We start from the raw sequence: 22,677 nt of genomic DNA, 5'->3' as shown, positions 1-22,677 counted from the left end.
AAGCCTTAATAGTAAATTCTTTCCATGGCTCACCAGGTTCCAAACTCGAGAAATGTATTTGAAGATAGCAACGTCATTGCACAGAAACACTTCAATCTGAAGGCATGCCAGACATGCAGCAGAAAAGAGTTTTAACCATCTCTAACGTAGTTTTTGGCAGTAGAGCCTGAGCAAAGGAAGGAAATGTGTGGGTCCTGAGAGAGAATTTCCAATGTTTTTATTTATTTATTTTTTCATTTTTTTCTCCAAAGAGTTTTCACGGGGCGAGTGGCTCGTATTTTTGACAGTAGCCAGACAGGAAAGAGGGCGAGAAGAGTGGGGAAGACAAGCGGCAAAGGTCACCGGGACCAGGAGTCGAACCCGCGATGTCCGTATCGAGGACTGAGGCCTCCAAACGTGGGACGTGCTCCCTGCTGTCTGCCTACTGTCAAAAATACAAGTCACTAGCACCGCATAAACTCTTCTGAGAAAAAAATGATTAACAAAGATTATCCAAAATATATATATATATATATATATAAACATTCAGTTTTTGCAGGTAAATGAAAACTCTTGGAGACGACATGTCTTGTGAACTGCGCTGCTGAAAGAATGACACCTGACCTAAACAAGCAACTTACAACACACATCCAACAAGGTTCAGCAGGTTCAACCGCGGAAAACCTTTTGAGTCTGCTTGAACAAGCAGACCACCTTCTCAATGTCCAGATTGAGAAGTCTTTCAGTACTCCCTCTTCTACCTGACTATAGTCTCAGCTCATCCATCAAAGCAAGCACAACCTGGAATGAGACCCAGCAGTGGCGGAGCCAGAGAGGTGGCCGGGGTGGCACTTGCCACCCTTACTGCCAACCCACTGGAAATGGTCATTTTAAAATATAATACTTATGAGATCGGCAAAGATTTGCCAGGAAAACTGTAATTTCCGACTGTCCCTAAAGGCAGCCCGATGCCATTGAAAGTGACATGTGGGTCCTGTTTGATCCAAAACACATCCGCGGCTTTAGAGTACACCAGGAGTTTTGCAGGTATTTACAACATTTTACCGCTCAGCGGAAACCACTGTTACCTTCCTAATGAGAGGCGGCACTTGTCATACATTTCTAAAAAGAAAAAAAAATGGTTGTGTACCTCTGCGTAGTGCCTCGTTTATTATATTAGCCATGCTAGTGATGATAAATCGTGTTTTAGACAGATTCTTTTAACATATGTTTTAGTGACATGCTGCCCTGTAACGTTTTTTATCTCCCAGCTCTTGCTTGAAATGTGTGGTAAGAATATGTGAAAAACCATTAAGTTTTATAATGACTGAAATGTAAGTAGGCTATGCCATATGAAAGCTTTGAATTATAACCTAACTAGTTATATTAATTAATTTTGAACGATAGGAAACAAATATTTTTTTTTCCTTTTGTTCCATGGAACAGTCCATTTGTATATGGACCCCTCTGATAAAGCCTTGCTCACCCTTTAACCACCCCTTGAAAAAAAGTCTAGCTCCGCAACTGAGACCCATCTCCTGTAAATTGTCAAATAAAAGTTTTTCACTCTAACCTCAAAAATCCTCTCTGACCTGAGGTTAGCCCAACCACAAAGTCATAGTTCTTCTGACCACTCGGTATCTGTCTCCTTTCAAAGTCTCTGGGAGCAACAATCCCTGGAGGCCTTCTTCTTCAGCTTCCTTCAACAATGGTGTCCACCAAGGGCTGGAAATATGGCAGAACCCATTTACCTTCGGTGGAGGTCTTGGATAGGGCTCATTCTGACACTACATTCTTAATCTCCTTCTGGAAAGTAAATAATTTCTCCTTGAGCTTATAGTTTCTCTCTGTAGCTTCAGGACACATTCAGGACAGAGATTCCCAATTAACCCTCACCAGTCCGGGTGTACTTGGTTTCTTCAGTAGCCATTTCCAGCAGATTCATCTCATTATCTGGTGATTCACTGAAAGTTCCGCCATGCTCTTCCTCTGAAGATCATAACCCTGAATGTCTGATAAGCAGCAGCAGCTACCAACCTGGTCATGGACCTCAGGCCCAAGGTCCTCTTGAACCAAGGATATTTTTAAACCACTTTGTGCACATAGGAGAAATCCAGGAACAATCACTGAGAAGCCACTCCTCTCAAACAATACCCTTAAGGTAAATCATTGTTGCAGATTAAAAGCCCTCAGCAGGACAACAGAAGCCCTACTTGACAACCCTTCCAGAACACAATCAGACAGCCTAAGAATAATAATCTGAACAACTGTTCTGCACACAAGCACAGGCAACATTCAGTAGCTTTTCTTAAGAACCCAGAGCAGCAAAAAGCAATTATCTGGTTTAGTGTGGAAAACGACAACAGTGAGGCACTCAGTGTGTTCCTCACACACTTTGCAAGTTCTCTTGTAACGGGTGTCAGTCTTTCTTTGATGCACTCTTTCGGCTAAAGCAAAAAAATGAGTGGTGCTCCTGGATTGGTTGCCTTGTGGATGCCAGCTAACAGCATGCCTTCCCCACTTGACATTGTGTTCTCCTCATGTCAAGGTTTGTATTCTGCCCTGGCTCCCTGTGATCTTTGTAAGTGTTGTTCTTTATGTTCAATGAATGTCTTCGCTTGCTCCACGCCTCTGCTGTTCTGAATTTGAGTCCAACCATCACTCACCAATCATGACATCCTAGGATTGCATTCCATGGCCCATCTACTTTTTTTGCCCTTTCATATTTATTTTTAAAGTGTTTTTTAAACCCCCTCGTCACATTTGTTTTTATTTTTTGAAGGATTTTCTTGTTTAAGGATGTAAATTTATGAGAGTTTAAAATTTGATTTTATCTCCATGTGTTCGTTTTGTGTAGAAAGAAATTTGTGGGTTGACCATTCATAATACATGGACCTCTGTCTGTTTGAAAAGTGTCTTCATGACCTTCAGGATTTATATTTGAGTTCCCTGGTTTAACTTGTTCATACTGGATGAGGTAAAGGTTCCTCATGCTGTGGCATTTTGTTCACTGTGGCCTGTTTAGCTCTCAGTCATTTTAGGCTCTGATATTTTTAGATCATGCAATTTTCCTCCAAGCCCATCCTAGCCGAGGTAAGCATGAAATGTTCTGCTTTTTGTCAAGCCACTGAGAACACATTCTGCAGTTAAATTTTCCTTTGGAGTAAAAAACAAGAAGAGAAAAGTTAGCTGTAAATCCAAAGATCCTCTAAGTACATCTAGAAACTTAAAGATGATGAGTAGATCACTAAGGTTCAAGGAATCAGTAGAAAAACCAAGAGAGCAAATCTGACCTGACAGTTGTAACCATCCATCCATTATCCAACATGCCCAGAAACTACAGATATTGCTAAAGTTAATAACTTAAAAAATTTGCTTTTTGATAATGTGGTTTGATATTTAGTATCACTCTATATGGCAAAATATAGTTCTTGAACCTTGTTTATATTTAGATGACCTGTGAATTGGAACTTTGTACATGAAAACTAACATTTCAAACTGTTTAATGGACATCAATAAATAGTAGATTAGCTACAGATGAAAAATTAAACATTTATTTTTGAGTGATCTGAGTTTAGTTAGATCACAGGTCTTTCTATCAATACAAGTGATAAATAGGTTGTGAAATTATTTTACTTTTAAATCACTTAGAAATATATTTTCTAAATCAGGAAAAGTCCCGCTGGGCCACAGACCAAAGATGTGTAATAATGAATAAGGTTTAGTCTGACAGTAAATGTGGGCTCTTGTGTTTGTTTTGATCAGACTGTGCTCAGATTGGATGAATCTGCCTCTGATTCTAGTCTATGTTAGTTTTTACAGGAAACACTCATGTTTTTGAAAGATTTTCTTCCTCTATTCATGTACAATGAAGCATCTCATTAACCCTGTTCTTTTATCTACGCCTGCTGAGTTTCTGGTTCCTTACAGACACATTTACATGTAAACCTCAGCAGGTTCTCACTATAGGACATTTTCTCTTTATGTTTGGTGTGGAACTCAGGGGAAAACACACACGACTCAGATTGTTATGGAAATAAAATGAAGTGAATCTTATGACATTCAAAACACTGCACTAGTTGCAATGTGTCAAAGTAAAATGGGAACGGTTCCTGATGCTTAGTTCCTTCATCTGATTCAACTTTGCACAGAAGAAATATCTGGTTTGAAAAATGTGTTTTTTAACCAGCTTGTTACCGACTTTTTACCTTTCTTCCAACTTATATACCTTATGTAGGTCAATTAAACTGGTTAACCGCTGTAAATGCAGCATGTAAATTACGACAAAACTTTGTTTTATTTAAATCAATCGAGCAATCAATCAATTTTATCTATAAAGCACCCTTTGTTGGAGGCAGCTTGCTGGAAACATATAATAAAGGGTATTTCTGAACTGGGATTGAAACTTTCAGGGTCACAGTCTGTAGGTGCAAATACCAGAGCTGTGAGTTAAACTGAAACCGGTGGGATCCCAGGATTGGTATGTTTTTTTTTTTTTTAAATATTAAAAGCGATGTATTTTCATCTTTTCCTACTTTCCTGGATTAGCCAGGGGAGTCTTTGTTCATTGTCTTTGCTTAATTTCTTAATAAAATAAGAATCAAAATGCATTTTGATTTCTTCTTGATTGACTCAGTGTTTCACCTCAGGTCAGATTTATTTATTTCCTTAACATATAACCAAAGAAAAGACGTCTGTTAATAAAAAGGTACAGCATGTCACTTATAGTTTTGCTTAACATTGTTTCCTGGACAAGTCATCTTCTAAGATTTCCTACTTTCATATCCAGTAGATTCTCTGGATTTCTAGATTTTTCTGTGTGAGAGTTGCTTTTAAAGTAATCTCTAGAGGTACAAAAATTTGATTTCCAAACTGTTTGTAAACTGTTTTTCTGCTGGGATCATATAGTAGACCAGAGTCTGATCAAATACAACACAACCAAGCTTTATTAGTCTGCTCAGTCAGTAAATTTTTCAAAAAGTGGAAGCAAAGACGGAGGTTTTCTTCTCCAGTTGCATGTTTTTAATCGGATTCACTACATTAATCATGCCTCCTGTTGGTGGTCAGAAAGTTATCGAAGAAATTTGTGGAAGCAGGGGCAGCATGAATCATAAGGGCAATCATTAAAATATTAAGATATGATGCTACGGAACAGAGAATCAATCAGATGCCCCATGTAGCCTGTATCAAAACTCTGAAAAACCAGAATTATAAACTGAATTGGAAAATGATAAAATCATTTGTCATTGATTTAGTAGGAGGACTGTGATTTCTCAGTGAATATTCACATTGAAAATGTTATAAACTGTTCCAATGGTAGTTTCAAGTAAGATGGCTACAGAATTTGGCTACAGAAACTTAGTTTTTTTTAGGGTATCAGAGTTCAATACAGATCATAGTTCAACGCTTCAGTGAGATTGAAAGAATTTAAAGTTGGTTTATCTTCAGTAGCTGATCAAGCAACCACTAAAGCTAAACTAACTTCTGGTGGCTGGTTAATGGGGGTAACCAAGCAGCAGAAGAAAACAGAGAGTAGGAAAGAGGACGAAGCAGATTTGTCCAGAGATCATCTTCCAAACCAAATCACAGCTGTTTTGCCTTTTATTTCTGAGGTGCTGAAACCAGCTGAGACTCCGAAGCCAGCGCAGGAAAACATGGAGGCACTCCTTAATATAGCAAGATTCCTCATCTTCATCATCTGTCTCCTGCAGTAGCAATGTGCATTTGAGGCATCACAAAGAAAAAAATCCACATGTTCCCCAAATGAGAAAATAATCTCTGCATATTGTGTTCACATGTGCTTCATGTTTCGCTAATTAATTTAAACATTTAAATAAAGAAGTGTCTAGATCTCCTTACAGATCTCCATATAGGATGAAAGTGGAAGTTAAATTCTGCCAAACCTGATGTGTGAAGTGCTCACCAACCTGGGAAGCGATGTACTTCTCCAGAGGACTGTCCAAGTGGCCTATGTTCAGCATGGCCGTGTTGTGCTGCGGCTCAGCAGGAGAGTCCCCATTCAGCAGCAGCTTGCCTTTGAAGTTATGAACAACACATACCACCTACAGAAACAGCAATGGTACAATGGTTACCAGAAACACACAGCAGAAAAGCAAAGGGTGCTCTGTGCCAGCTGCATCCTCTGGGTGCCACTGCGGTAAGGAGTGGAGCTTCTCCAGGGCTATGGAAAAACTGGCCAAGCTACAATTTCCACTTGGTTGAGTAGCTGCTGATTCAGATGTTTCACTTAGCTACACCACAGAGTAGCAGGAAAGGTTATGTTCTATGGATGACATATGTCATAGAAAAACAGTATCTTCAGTCAGGGCTTTTTCCGAGTTGCTGTAATACAGACCCTTCCTGCCCACAGCCATATCAACAAAAGGTCTCTGAAGACAACTGGATTATAACATGCAACAAGATTTCATTTTCTTTTGTGATCATTAAAGTATTTATGTTTACTTTTTTATATTTATTCAGCATAATTTTGTCTGATAAATCTATCCATCCATTTTCTTTTGCTTTACCAGGTGTTGGGTTACGGAGGTAGTAGCTTCAAAAGGGAGGCCAAGACTTCCCACTCCCCAGTCACTTCTGCCAGCTCTTCTGGCAGAAAGCGCTCTAAGGCCAGCCGAGAAACATAGTCCTTCCAGCCTGTCCTGGGTCTTCCTCTGGGCCTCCTCCCAGTAGGAAGTACCTACCTCACCAGGTAGGTGTACAAGAAGCATCCTGACCAGATGCCCGAGCCACCTCAACTGGCTCCTCTCGACATGAAGGAGCAGTGGCTCCACTCTGAGTCCCTCCCGGAAGACCGAGCTTCTCACCCTATCTCTAAGGGAGAGCCCAGACACCATACAAAGAAAATGCATTTTGGCCACTTGTATCCATGATCTCATGACCATGAGCACCATGAGGGTGGGAACGTAGATCGCCCAGTAAACCAAGAGCTTTACTTTTTGACTCAGCTCTCTCTTCACCACAACAGACCGGTACAGCGCCCGCTTCATAGCAGACACAACACCAATCCGCCTGTCATTTTGAATAGGACAACCCGGAGAAGGCACTCTACCCTTTTCCGGCTCAAGACCATGGACTCAGATGGAGAGGCATTGGGCCCACTCATGCCCAATGCCTCTCACCGTGGGCAACTCTAGAGCGGAAGTATATCCAGCCCCTCTCAAGGAGACTGGTTCCAGAACCAGAGCCATGCGTCGAGTTGAGAACCTCTTCTAGCTGCAACTCTTCAACCTCACACACTAGCTCCGGCTTCTTCCCCACCAGAAAGGTGAAATTCCACGTTTCTAGAGCCAGCTTCTGCAACCGAGGATCAGACCGTCAGGGCCCCCTCACTCAGCCGCCACCCATCACACATTGCACCTAACCCGCTTGGCCCCTCTCATAGGTGATGGGCCCATGGGAGAGGGTACCTGGGCTGAGCCCAGCTGGGCTCCATGGGTGAAGGCCTGGTCAGTAGGTGCTCATTATCATGCCCTCCTCCAGACCTGGCTCCAGAGTGAGGACCGGTGACTCACGTCTGGGCAAGGGAACACCTCCAAAGTTTTCATTTATCATAGGTATTCAGGTTGCGCTTTGTTTGGTCCCTCCCCTAGGACCTGTCTGCCTTGGGTGACCCTACTAGGGGCATAAAGCTCCAGACAGCATAGCTCCAATGATCATTAAGGCAATCAAACTCCTCCACCACAATTAGGTGGCAGTCCAAAGAGAGGTAATTTTGTCTGATATCAAGAATAAAACTATCAAAGATATTGTTAAGGATTATGAATAATCCCTCTAATGAAATCCTTTTTAACATATATCAATGACAGGGGGAGTCCTTTTTCACAACACTACAAAAAGTATTTGACATGTCTGAGATGTCTCTCTGGTCCAGATCAGCTAATTCAAATGATTGCATGAGCTCCTCTACAGCCATGCAGAAACCTGTTTATCAACCACTAATTCTGACTTGAATTAGTGTGACGGAAAGGAAAGGTCTATGAGTATCCATCAATTTTCTTTACACTCTTGTCCCTAGTGGGATCTGGAGATGCTGATGCCTATCTCCAGCTAACGTTCCGGGCGAGAACGTTAGCTGAACAGGTCGCCAGTCTGTTGCAGGGCAACACAGAGACAGGACAAACAACCATGCACACACACCTAGGGAAAATTTAGAGAGTCCACTTAACCTAACAGTCATGTTTTTGGACTGTGGGAGGAGACTCGTAGAGAATTCACGCATGTACAGAGAGAGAGACCCCGGGCTGGGAATCGAACCTTCTTGCTACAAGGCAACAGTGCTTACGTCATAGAGGACTGTGCAGCCCTCTATGAGGACCAGAACTGAGAAATACTGATGATTAGAATATGAATATTGACAAAGCTGAACCACAGTCCCAACTCCTCACAACTCGTATTCTGGTCCTCTAATTAAAACATTACAACATCGCGAGTTGTGGTGTTGTGTGGAGGCAATGGATGGTTCCCCCTGCCCAACCTACTGTCAGGAAAATGAGGACAGTTTTTTTTTCTGCTGGGAATACAGGAACTCAACAGAATGTCTGTAGTTCTGTATCCTGGAACAATGAATTACTGTGTCATATTTCTAAAACAACAGCGTGAAGGTTAAAATGTTCAAATGGTGCCAGAACAGGACTTAGCTTCTCCTAAACAGAAATGTTTCCATAGTGACAAAAATGTGTGATTCTCACCAGGAAGGTGGCGATCGCCATGCCAATGATAAAACCTGCGATGACATCCGACCAGTGGTTGCGGTATTCCGCCACACGGTTCAGACCAGTGAGGAAGGCGAGACACATGAACCCCAGAGACATGACGGGCTTGGCCAGGTGTGTCCCCTTGGCCTGGACCGTGCAGGTCACATACATCTACCAGGAGAAACACATGACTGGGTGAGATGACAGCCTTATTCAGTTTATTCAGTTTTTTATCTCGGCTGTTAGTGCATAAAAATCACCAATTCAACATCCGGAGGCTCTGGGGAGAAAAGTTAGATTCTGGTTAGGCAGTTAGAGGGATGGGCCGCTGTGAAGTTGTGGCTGTGTCAGCTCAAGGTGCTACTGGTCAGGTGGAAATGTAGGTTTTATTGTTTTAGTGACATGGATACGGTTGAGGATTTTTGGTGTGATCCATAAACATGACTGTTATATGTGAAATGTTAATGGGAATAGTTTGTTGCAGCTAAAGCAAAGCTCTGCCCCCCACTCTCACCAGGAAACAGTTATCACTTATCACCAGACCAGAAGCAGAGAAAAAACTGATAAAGGACCTAAAATTAAAAGGTGAAAAGAGAGCTGAAATCTGTAAAACTGACTTCAGCTCTTTATTTAGGACATAAATTCAAGAAGAAAAATTAAACTAAGGAGGCAACATTCTAAAGAATTGAATAAAAACTCACACAGAGAAGAAAATATAAAACATCCAGACCAACTTGTATTTATTACAGCTGAACCATACAACATGATGTATTTATTACAGCTGAATCATATTTATTACAGCTGCTGCATCTAACAACTGTGCAGTTGTTAGATGTTTTACACACTTCCAGGTCTCAAAGCCCTCTGTCATCACTGAGGCAGATTCATCAGTAGAGCTTTTTCTTGAACAAAACTGTGAAACTATGGCACACATGCATGTTAATAACAAGTCTGGCCTTGATTTAGTGCCAGTAGGTTGAACTCCAGAGAGAAAATGAGGCAGGGAGACACATATGGCGTGTTTTTGGGTCTAATTACTAATTTCTTGTATTGAAGCAGCTGATATCTTCTAAGGACATAGTTTATAATTCTTCATTTGAGCACAAAATGTCCTTCAAGGCCCATTTAAATCATCTCTATTTTCTCTTTCCTAACCTTTTCATCCCACTATTTTTATTCAGATTGATTGGCAGACAGACGGAATTTCATCAGCTGTAAATAAAAAATCAGCATAATTATTAGATACAGGCTTGTCAGTCTGAGTGGAATTAATCTATATAATGTGTGGTATATTGAACCGCATTGCTTATATTACTTTTCAGTAATGCTAACATTTATTTAGCATTCCTCAATATACACCAATCATAGGTTATATTGATCTTTGCATTATTACTGAATTTGTTACAAACAAATCATAATCTAGAACGCAGCTGTCATGGTAACAGTCCATGTTTCCTAAAGCAATCTAGTGACCCACTTTATATCTCCTCGTTAAACGCTTCCATATTTTTCAAAAGCATACAAATTAGTATTTTTTTTTTCCAAAATGCCTGAATGAAAACATAAATAATAGATAATTACATCACTATGCTTACAACCAGCTCAAAAAGGAACACATCTTTCAAGGTTTTGACTGACAGCCTGGCAACCTAGTCTTAGTCAGAGCCAGAGTTCAGTCTGCCACACCTTGATGATACTAACCATAACTACAGGTTAAGACAGAGGTCGGTAACCCAACATGTTGAAAGAGCCATATTGGAGCCAAAAAAACAAATCTGTTTGGAGCCGGAAAAAAGTAAAAGCCTTATATAAGGCTTATAATGAAGACAAAACAGGCTCTAGGTGTTTACATTAGCGTATTATCAAAATGACAAAGTGTATACATAATTAGTATTCATGATTAAATGTTTATTTTCCCTGCATCACGTGACTCTTCTGTTGTACGACGGTGCTTTAAGTTTACCTTCTGTTACAATATGAATGCATTTACAAAATTAAAGAAACGCAATAAAGAAATCAGATTCTTGATATCATTTTTATTATGAAGAGCGACAGGGAAAGTGACATTTTTTCCCTTTTTGGAACACGGAAAATCTGCCCCCAAATGCAGTTTGCATAACGACGATCGCTCTTTGTAAATAATCACCGTTAAGTGTGTGATCAAAAAAACTACAAACGGAGTGTAATAAAACGGCAGCCTTTTGAAAACGTAAAGTATATAAAATTAAGAGTTTAAGTTCAATTTCTGTGCAAATACCAAGCAAATCAGAGCAACAGTAACACAAAGCAGCCATGAGCAACCCGACCCGAGCAACAACACAAAATAATATCGCTAAGTGTCATTCTAAATGTATATTGATGAAAATTACTGTATCCCTTATTTATGTAAATTCGTAGTTTCGGCTTTTATTAAGGTGCGCTCCGGAAAGTACAGTACTCTTTTAGTTATTTGACAACTTGTCGCTGCAGAGCGAACATTCAGGCAATCCTTCCACACTGGCAACGAATGCAGATGATTCGGTCCAAGAATTGTAAAATTTAATGTTTCTTCTACACATTTTTATAGCATTGGAAAACATTCAGAATGATTGTGTCGTGTTTGTCCTCCTACAGAAACCATATTAAAATAAAAAATATATTTCCTACCCCCATCTTTTCCCATTTTCAAACATTTTTGATGAAGCTCCAAAGAGCCACAAGGGCGGTGCTAAAGAGCCGCAGGTTGCCGACCCCCGGGTTAAGATTTGTAAAAGAGATAAATAATGCATGCAGAGATTATTTAACATATGTTCTTTGATAAGTCATTCATACACTGTACCTACTGTTTTACATAATGCTGCCTTTAATGTGTTGCAAGTGTAAACCTCTTGATGAAGTACTAATGTTTACAAGCTTCAATAGATGCAGAAGAACTCCAGAGAGAGTTTGTATAACAATATGACAATTGTTATACATTATCATATCTGTTTACTACATAGACTCATTTAGTCGAGTGCATACAGATCAAAAAAGCACAAAGCAAAATCTGTTCATGCACTTTAAGGGTCACAATTTCTTCTTTGTGGGTTTCTGTGGTCTTCTGGCTTTTGTCCACTGCTTCTTAGATACTGGCATTAGTGGCATTAACACAATCTACAGAGCTTGTCATGACTTTCTGAACTCCTCTTCTTGGTCTACGAGCTCTGTAATTTGGACATGACCCTGTATAGGCTCCTTTGATAGGTCTGAAGACGTCGAGTCCAACTCAGCCCCAGAACTCTGTACTTCCTTGTGTCAAGCTATCAGTTCTCCAGCTGTACTATGAACCACAGCTGGTTAGATCTTGGGTTGTTTTTTTGGCCACTACACTCTGAACAGCCAGCTTCTTTAGCCATTATTTCTTGAAGCTCAATCAGCAGTTTGGTTGTGTATAAAATGAAATATTGTTTGTGTGTTGAAAATACATTTTGAAGACTTGACATAATATTCTTCTTTTCTTAGAAATTTTATTTTCTATGTCCTTCATAAAAGGACATAGAATGTCAGAGAATGAATTAATAGAAAACATTCTTTGAAACATCACGCTGACAGTTTTAAGATCTCTGAAGTGACGCAAATACACACAGGGAGTAGAAGGGCTTTCTCCACAAAGCAATCTGTTTAAGTCAGCTAGGTATATACATGCAATCAGACTTCAATTATATAACCAACAGCTTCTGTGAAGACAGCCTGCTTGGCTTTCTTTAAGAAAATCTGAGATTCTACAGATCCCCACCAACCTGAAGCAAGCAGTCCTAACTGGATTTCTCCACTTAAACCATGATGCATGTAATTTATCATCTTTTCAATGTTAATTGGATGTAAATGTTTAAAAAAAAACACAAATGATAGATGAAGGTGAACCCTACACAGGTTTCCTCTACACTTCTAATTGTTTGGGAGACCTGCATGGCTTTATGTACAACATAAGGTCTATCCTTAAAAAGCCACATTTGAGGCTTTTTAAGTAAAGACCTCCATTTAGAAGTCATGCCACTGCATCTCAACTGGATTCACGGACAAACACTTTTTCTCACCACTGTCTATCCCACCAGAAGGATTCTTAAATGTACCATACTCCAGAAGGATTTTCTGACCTAAACTGGATGTTTACATCAGCAATGTTTGCAGGCCAGTTAGTTGCTTCCGTGATGCAGAAAGGCAGCATTGTGTTGATGAATGAGAAGCCACTGCACTGATGCCTCTTTCCACTCAAGACACATTTTACTGAGGCACAAACCTATTAGACAGATTAGACTTACACAGGATTCCACTATGCTGGGTGATGTTAAATTAAATCTGTTTGAAATAAAATTCAATTATTGCAGACATTGTGCACCATCTCTCACACTGGGTATTCTGTCCTCACAAAGGCGTGGTGCACTGCTTGAGACAGATAGCAAACAAAAAAACGGTGAGTCGTCTGAACTTTTATTTCTCTGTTTTTGTGAAAAGACAAAGATACTTAAGACTTGAACAAGCTGTCGCTCAACCACGTTGCACGCCGAAAAATGCTGGACAAACTGAACTTTAATCAAACATAATCTAACTCAAATACTACCACAAGGGGGTGGTAAGATAACAGAAAATAGGATACTAAGAAATCTTTTAGTATTACAATGCACTCCCCGTCTGGTATATAAGAAAATATACCACGCTTGATTCAAACATTCATGGCAGAGTTGGATAAAAGTACTATTACATCACTAACAGGCTTAAGATATGTTTTAACAGTACCTTGTTTCACAATGTCAACCTCAGCCTTTCTCATCCTGTTGTCCCCACTGGGACTGGTCTTGACCACAATACCAATACTCATTGCGTTTTAATTGATTATCTTTCAAGAGGACTAATTCACCCTTTCTCCCTTCCACTTTTGCCATGTCTGCAGTGTATGAAGATACTCTTGTCTCCATCTTTTCCAAAAGCAATCCACAAGACCCTGAACTTGCTGCCACTGGGCCCTGTAAAGGTCTTTGAGTTCAAAGTCTCCTGGTGGTGTAGGAATAGCACCACCCTTAGAAGCATTGCAGGTGAGAGAACGTCAGGTGATTCAGGATCATTTGAAGCAGGAATTAAGGGTCTGGCATTTATAATGCCAGGCGGGTGGTTAAAGTTTGCGATAACAAGCCATCAAGAATGCGTCGAATAAGTCAAATCATTCTCTCCCAGACTCCTCCCATGTGAGATGAATGTAGGGCATTGAATGTCCAGGTGCAACTTTTGTCCCGTAGATAACTTGTGATCTCTGGGTCTTGAGCATTGATTTATAAATACTTACACTCACCAATGAAGTTTCTTCCTTGGTCTCACCGTAAGTGTTTGACAGGTCCTCTGAGGAAACGGCGTAAGGCGTTTATAAAACTTGAAGCTGACATTGTCTCTACGACCTCTATGTGCACGGCCCTGGTACTGAGGCAGGTGAACATTGCTGCCCGTCTTTTACGGTCGGTGTTATTTGCCCTTGTGCGAAGAGACTTGACATTCCAAGACCTGAAAACGTCCAGACCTACATGAGTAAACGGTGGGTCAACTGCCAGTCTGTCAGAGGGTAAACTAGCCATTTTCTGCACTTCTATGTGGCCTCAGTTTCCTACAACAAGTTATTTGTGAAGTGTGCTGGAAATTAGCTTCTTGCCACCAATAATCCATAATCCTGCTGAGCGCAGAGCACTTTCAGTGAACTGTCTGCCTTGATGAGCTACTTGGCTGTGGTAATGTCGAACTAAAAAACGGCAACATGATGATTACCTGAAATTATCACAGGGTGTTTCTCCACATCTGAAAGATCTGCTGCTTTAAGCATCCTCCGACCTTTAACAACCCACCATCAATAATAGGGTTGAGTTTTCCAAGAGGACTGCGTGAGGGGATGTCTGTTCCTTTTTTAAGACTTTCAAACTCCTCTCTATAAGTCTCAGTTTGAACGCACTGAATGATTGCTGTTTTTGCTTGTGAGATTTCTGTAGTATTGGCAAGATTGCAGCTGTGCCAACCCTTTACATATGCTTGAAACTTTATAGAATGACTTAGGAACATGAATGAGGGATTTGATTGCTCTTTCTACAAACTTCCAGCTTGAGAAATAAGCAAACCTGTGGGATCCAAGCCCTTTTTTCTCTGCTTTTGTTGCTAGGGAAATTACTTGAGGACAAATTTCAACATTTGTTGAAGGCTGCACAAGGTAAAAGTATCTTTGTTCTGTTCTGGATCTTTTGGCTCAGTGCCAGACAGTGTGAGGAACCGAGGTCCGGAGAGCCAAGTAGTCTGTTGCAGTAGGTTTGCTTATACAGTTCTAGTCCCATGATCTGCAGGGTTCTGGTCAGTCGTGACAAAATGCCACTGGTCTGGTTTGGTAGACTTGCGAATCTGATCTACTCTGTTGGTCACATATACATAGAATCTGTGGGTGTCACTATGGATATAGCCTAGAACTATTCAGCTGTCTCTGTAGAAGTTCACTGCATTAAGCTCAATATCACTTTCATCTAAGATCACTTGAGACAGTTCCACTGCTAATACAGCAGCACATAATTCTAAGCATGGGATAGTGTGGGCAGATCATGGTGCTAGCTTAGATTTGCCCATGGCAAACCCAAAATGACATTGGTGATGTTAAGAATTAAAGAGGAATAACTTGATTTAGCTCATTAATTCTCCTCTGATCCCGGATTGTTGAGCCTCAATATGCGCAGTGAGAAAGAGCAATCATACGACATCAGACTTCAGATATCTAGAATTTTATCCAGAGAAAATCAATGCACAAAGGAATGTTACAATAGGCAATCTCACCCAGATTATCAAAAGTCCAAGATGTGACAAATCAGTTAATAATTGCACAAGTTGAAAGAAAGCAAGCACAGAAAATGCATTTTCCGGAAATTGCGACCTCGGGCAGAAAGCAATTCGAATTCTCTGTTGCAAACGAAAACTTTTATAAGCCTGTGCCTTTCTCTAAATTTAAATATATGCATTAGGAGGTGTGTTTTTCCTTTGTGGGGGCTGTCGTAATGTTAATTTTATTACCTCTGGGGCCTGCTAAAAACACCCAGATCTTCTCGTACCAGGCTCTTAGAGCCCAGGCCATGATTTATAGCATGTAGCTGGAGCATTCTCTGCCTCAGTGATTGAAGTAGAACGTGTTTTTCTGAAACAAAATCTAATACTAAATACTAACTATAAGTTTGGATCTAAAACTAACTAATTCAAAACATGCTTAAAGAAATATATTTAATTCTAGTATGGGTAAAATAATTTCTAAAAAGTTTTAAGATCCTAGTGAACTTTTGAACCACACTAGGAATTTGTTAATTGCCTGGCAGATAGTTAAGGAGTCTAGGTCTCTCTTTTTCTGTAGAATCCTCCCTATAGAATTTATGTAAGTTCAGAGAATCACCAGCTGCCCCAGCCTGGATCTTTATCTAAGTTTGTTTTAACATAAAGGTTAGTGTGTGTACGATTGTGCCAATTCAAAATTCTTATTTTCAACAGTGACCAGTATCAATAACCCTAAAGTGTGCTGCAGCTGCTATTGCTGTTGAGGAAGCATCCAAGAAAATGCATAGTTCCCTTCTCTGAGCCTGCTATGCTGAAACTCCAACAAATGGTCTGTGGATTTCAAGATGTTCAAGAGCGGTAAGTGAATCAGACCACCTTAACCACTCTGCCTCTCGGTCTGCCGATAAAGGCTCATCCCAATTTTACTGTCCAACAGTTAACTTTCTGTACGATGTGTTTCCTTGGATTGTAACTGGGGCAGCAAATCCAAGGCGATCATAAAGTATTCCTCTGCGGGTGAAAGGTTTATTGTCCTTGAAATGTGAAGAAGTAATTTTCCAGATTCCAGCTCACTCCAAGACTTCGCTGAAGAGGGAGAGGGTCAACATTAGGCCTGTCGCGATGAACAATAAATAAATTAATCGCACAATAATAAATTAAAACTATCGACCTGATTTTAATTATCGTCTATATCGTCTCTTCCTGCCTTTTTCTCCTACTGTTGATGACACTGAATGAAAAAAGGCTCAACTGCGGTGCTCTCCACTGACTGACCCTCCCTTTCTTATATCCTTAGTGTAATGCCCAGCGCGCACTGCACGATCTTATGTCGCCGATTGTCGGCCCTTTATCAAAACCCGAGAGACACATTAGCTGACAGAAATCCTCGGTATAACGGTTCAATCGAACCGTGTGGTGTCAAAATAATAAGTCCAATTCACTAACTTTGAAACCAGTCATTAATCAATTCCTTACTACAATCTACCTGCAATGCATGTGGCTAGTGTCAGTCTGACTGAATGAAAATCATTATAACCTATTTATGTCACGTTAACGAAGAACAGCTGAAAAGTTACCGGGTTTTCTGGTAGAAATTTTGTTCCAACTCTAGTTATTTATATTTTCTTTGCACGAAATGTTGAATAAACATTCATGTTGTTTCCGATGTCTGCTGGACTTCGTGTTGCACCGTTTCAGCTGTTCGGGATTCCCTCCGTGTTTCCCCTCAGAATGCACGAGGAAAATCCGCGCTTTCTGATTGGCTACTGGTCACATTCAACAGGACGCGTTAAGCTCCCAGTCTGGGCAAATCCTTGATTTAGATTGATGCGGCCACGACGATCTATCGTAACACAGAACACAAGTAAAAAATCGGGGTAAAAAAATCCTGTAGTTTGAACTATTGCATCAGGCAGTCGGATTCTTCTCTATTTACATCTAATGATTACTGAAGGCCAATATATTATACAGACTTCATAATCTGCACTCTTTTGGTTGAATGCAGCATTTATTTCCAGTTTGGCTTTATGTCGTTTAGTTTTTATTCAAGTACATTTATTGTTAATGGAAATTGAGAATCTATTTAATTTTTGGTTTTGATTGTTTTATTTATTTTGTGTATCAGTCCCAGTATTAAGTGTTCTTTTGAAAGTAAAGTGCATCTATCTTTGGCAGGAAATCACATGTATTATTACGTAATTTCCATTAAATCAATGTAAAAAGGTCTTCAAACAATATTATCGTTTATCGCAATAATTTTTGAGACAATTTATTGCCCAGCAAAATTTGTTATCTTGACAGGCCTAGTCAACATAAAAATCAAAATTTTTGAGGTCCTCTGCTCTTTCTTGTGGTGGAGGAAATGCATTCATCACATGACTGACATGAGGCTGTTTTGTGAAGCCTTATATTTTACTCTGTCATCATGTTCCTCACTTGTGTTAGGAGTTCGATGGCTTCCCTTTCGTTGTCCACTGAAGCCAGTGCATCATCCACATAGAAGTTCTGGAAGACAAACTGCTTTGTGTTGGAGCCATACTTTTCTTCTCCAAGTTCAGATGCTCATCTGAGACTGTAGATTGCAAAAGCCGGAAAAGGACTGTAGCCAAAAACCGGCACCTTCATGCGAAACTCCATGATTTCACCTTTGCTGAGGTCGTTATCTTGGAACCATAGAAACCAAAGATAATTTCTGTGACTTTCTTTGACTCTGCAGCAGTAAAACATCTGCTCAACATCTACAGTAACTGCAACTCGTCCTTGCCTAAAGTGCGGTAGAACACCAAGCAAGTTGCTTAAGTCAGGGCCCCTAAGTAGAATGTAGTTCATTTTAAAACACCCTTCCATTGAGTTAAATGCAACTTGTATTTTCCCTGGTCTCTGGGGGTGGTACACTCCAAATGTTTGTAGGTACCAGCATTCTTCACCTGGTTTGAGTGGTGGGGCTTCTTCGGCTTGGTCATTATCAAAGATCTTCTGCATGAATTAAGTGAATTGTTCTTTCATGTCTTTTCTTTTCTCTAGAGTCCATAACAGAACAGTAAGATGCTTCAAAGCCTGTTCTCTGTGGTTGGGAAGTAGAGGACATGGTGTACAGAATGGTAGTGGTGCCACCCAGTGATTTTCATTATCCATAAAAACCTCTCTGTCCATGATTTCCAGAAAGATCTTGTCTACAATAGAAAAGGCATCATCAGGGTTTTTTGGAACATGTTAAGCCCCAGATTGTCAGTTAGCTTGACTGCAGCTGTTTGTGTGATGTCCAATGAGTGGTCTATAGTTTGCTGTATGGGATCACTGAACTTCTCATTTATATGGGAAGGTTCAAGAAAAGCAGTTTGCGTACTTTGTGGACACACAGTACATCTCTCCCCAATAAGAGAAGGATGGATGTTTCTGGCTCAAATGGAGGTATTTTACCTGCAATAGGAGCTAGATGGGGGAAATACTGCACAATGTCGGGGGTAGGAATTTCTGAGCGATCGTCTGGCATATATTGCATTCTAAAAGAGGTGGGAGAGGTACATGAGTCTTTCCATGCAGAGACGTGACAACAAAATTGTGAGCTTTTCTTCTTGTTGCCTCTTTTATTCCTCCACACGTCCTCAGAGTACAAGTGGTGGAGACTGCATCAATGCCAAACATGTTAAAGAAGGCTGACTTTCCAGAAGATGTATGTGTATCTAAAACTACATACATCTTCTGGGCTTTGCTGGGATCGTTAACAGGGTACATGTTCACTAATGACATTTTTGAACAGGATCTGAGTCCATGAGATCTGTCAGATCTTTGTACATTTTGACGTAACCTCCGGAGATGGGACTATTTTCTTGTTCCCCGCCTTGCTCTTGCTGTGTTGCTTCAACCTCTGTAACCCAAGGAGCAGGACCAGGATGTAAAGGAGTAAGATGCTTGTCACTGTTGCATTCTTTGCGCATCACAGAAAGTTTACAGTCTTTGGCCAAGTGCAAAGTGGATGAGCAACAATGAAAACAAATGGAGTTTTCTTTTAGATAAGCTTTTCTCTCATCTAAGAACTTCATTCTAAAACCACGACACTTTGCTAAGGGATGTGGCTTACAGAGTATCGGGCACCTCTCAGCTGGTTCCTCTAGTTTCTTTTCTGATTCACTGTTGACTGCAGGTGCGACTGCAACTTCAGTTTTTCTCACTGACACTGTTTTTAAGTGTTGTTGTGCCTTACCAGTTTCTGACTTTACATGGGTCATAACACGGCATGTAGAGAACATAAAACTTGGATCATTATAAGTTTTCGCTTGACTACATATGAAACTTACATAGAAGCTAAAGGGTGGAAAGGAAACATTATGTTCTCCCTTGTATTTAGAACCATGTGTAATCCAGCATTCTTGTAAGGCATAGGGAAGCTTTTCCACAATTGGGTTCACCCCTCTGGCTGTGTCAAGATAGTAATTTTCCACCTGACTTAGCTGACTGAACCTCCATTAAAATATCCCCCAGTTCTCTAAAACACTGATTGTCGTTGTTGGATATTTTTGAATAAGTCTCTAGCTTTAACAGAAGTGCATTTTCTATAATCTCAGGGGAACCATATATATTATTTACCCTTTACCACATCATAGTGACACCAAATGATAGTGTATCGATGGTGTGGCAAATATGCGGCAAATATGACACGTGAGCCAGCGTCTGTGGGGCCCAGCGCCCCTCAATTTACGAGAAAAAAAAAAGATTAAAGAGCAAAAAAGAAAAGAAAAATCCATGGACTGACCTGATACGCATGACTTGTGGAGATGAGTTTGGACCAAGCCACTTTAACAGCAGGTCAAGGTCTTTCCATGCTTTTAAGTTGAACTCTCCAGTGATGTCTTGGAAAGAAGTTTTCCAGGCCTAGTAGTTTTCTGGATGGTCATCAAATTTTAGCAGCCCAGAGCTTCTGACGAGGTATTTGGTGAGATCAGTTACCTGTGCTGGTTCACACGGATAATCTCGGAGACTGGATGGTTGCAACATTGGTAGAGGAAGATGAGGTGGGTAGCCTCTGTTTTATGCACCAGACGTTTCTTCATCTTCAATGCAGAGCTTAGATAAACGAGGCTCTTCATTTTGAATTGGAAATCACAGAGTTGGGTCAGGATGAACTCGTTCTGAGATTCTTGTGAGACCGGAGCTTCCTGCTGAGCATTTAATGTCACATTGTGAGCCTGTATGTACTCATGTGTGCGTTGAGTGCGATCCTCAGGATAAATCTGGGTTCTTTCTTCAAGGGAATCCACCTCTGTTGCTGCTGCCACTCATAGCCTGCAACTTCTGCTGAGGCTGCTTTTGCGGTCCTGTTTAGTTTCAGGACGTACAGATTTGCCTCCAACTCTGCTTTGCGCTGTTCCGCTTCAAGCTAACATTTACTGATTTACAGCTTCAATGGAGGCTATTTCTTTCATCCTCTCCGCTTCTTGAGCTGCATACTTGACTTCTATCAGGGCTGCTTGAGCATTAGCTTTTGCCTTGGTAGCTGCTGCAATGGCAGAGGACTTACTAGATCTCCTCAATGACTTGGACGCTGCGACCTACAACAAGACCTCAAAACCTGTTTGCCTTCGTTGCTCCATAATGTTCTTATCTTGATTGCAGTACGTGGTCAACGACAGTGAGTCTGTTCCCAGACGGTTGTGTAACTGTCTTTTTACTATTCTGTCCTCACACAGGTGTGCTGTGCTGCTTGAGACAGGTAGCAAACAAACAAAACAAAAAAAACCTCCAAATTTTGAGTCGTCTGAACTTTTATTTCTCTTTTTTGTAAAAAGACAAAGATACTTAAGACTTGAACAAGTTGTCACTCAGCCACTTTGCACACCAAAAAATGCTGGACAGACTGAATTTTAATTAAACAAAACCTAACTCAAATACCACCACAAGAGGGTAGTAAGATAACCCTCTTGTGGTATCTTACCACCCTATATAGGTGGTATAGGTGGTTTTAGTATACTAAAAGATTTCTTAGTATTCTAAGAAATCTTTTAGTATTACAATACACTGGGATCAGTCACCTTTTAAGCTGCCATTTCCCAGACCTGCCAAATATGACACAGTGTATCGATGGCACACACATACTGCTGCTGCAGGAAATTAACAGGAAAATAACTGAAAATATTTCTACTGCTTCAGCATCCATCTATATTAACTAATTGAGGAATGAAAGTACGTATCACAGTACACTAAAACTCATGTCATTCTCCGTATTGCCATGGTAATCTGAGATTATCTTGTACCTCACTGCCTGGTTTGGTGGTGGAGCAGTCTGAGTAGGAATCTGGCTGCACCCTGCAGACTGAGTGACAGTATAACGCTGATGGCTCAGATGGTCACAGCAGACCTCTGGGAAAGGATAATGTCATTGCGGATGCTTTGTCAATTGCACAAAGTCAGTAACTTCTTTCTCCCCTAACCTAAGAGTCACTTCAAGGTACCAGTTGTTGACTTAGGGATGGGACCTGAAGGAATCTAAGTTTTTGTTTTCTGCTCCAGCTCAGCTTGTCAGAGATATTGTACATGCATCTAATTATTTTTTTTTCTATTTTTCCAGCTGTTAATACATAGGTTTCTCAGGGTCCCAGTAGAACCCTGTCTTGAAGAGGAGGGGTGTTACAGCCCAAGGCCTTTCCTCTGGGTCTGTTTTAGAGCTTTGATTCGGTGCTGATTGGAAGTGGAGGTAGCTGTCCAATGTCTCCAGAATGAAAACAGATCCAGCTTAAGATGCACTTTTCCTTCTCACTAATGCAGCTCATTCTTTCTGTCTCTCTGCCTCTTGCTCCCTTCTCCCTCTCCTCTTCTTTCTAACCAGTTATGATTCTTGATTAAATCCCATTTAATTTCTTATGGTTCAAGAGCCAGACGATATATATTGTCGTAAAAACTGGTATGAGGAGGTGAGATCTGCCCAGGTTCACGCAGAAAACAGATCATAACGGGCCTGAGAGACTGAAGTAATCTTGTATGCTGATTCAATGATGATTATGGAAAAATGTATTATGTTGAAGTAAGTAAATTCTGCAGTTGATTGTTGATAATTATATAAATCAGTTAAAACAATGAATCACACGTTTAAAGTATAATCATACTGAATCAAAAGTAATGAGTATTAAGAAGCTATGATTGAAGAATTGTATTAAAAGATTGTGTTGATGAGTTATAAGTTTGTATGACATAT

The 22,677-nt window shown here is 40.4% G+C and overlaps 1 protein-coding gene across 1 annotated transcript in view; it reads right to left on the bottom strand.

Moving 5' to 3' along the window:
* Nucleotides 1–22,677, bottom strand: part of LOC129353435 (phospholipid phosphatase-related protein type 5-like) — a 60,015-nt gene that overhangs the window by 5,010 nt on the left and 32,328 nt on the right. Inside the window, exons 4-5 of the mRNA XM_055022776.1 lie at nt 8,688–8,864; nt 5,907–6,041 (exon numbers count right to left, since the gene is read on the bottom strand). Coding sequence (XP_054878751.1) covers nt 5,907–6,041; nt 8,688–8,864 — 312 coding nt within the window. The remainder of the gene's footprint in view (nt 1–5,906; nt 6,042–8,687; nt 8,865–22,677) is intronic.

This window comes from Poeciliopsis prolifica, unplaced genomic scaffold (assembly GCF_027474105.1).
Source record: "Poeciliopsis prolifica strain line A6 unplaced genomic scaffold, Auburn_PproV2 SCAFFOLD090, whole genome shotgun sequence".
NCBI classification, from domain to species: domain Eukaryota; kingdom Metazoa; phylum Chordata; class Actinopteri; order Cyprinodontiformes; family Poeciliidae; genus Poeciliopsis; species Poeciliopsis prolifica.
The sequence above is the reverse complement of the archived record's forward strand: the minus strand, read 5'-3'. Positions and strand labels throughout refer to the sequence as shown.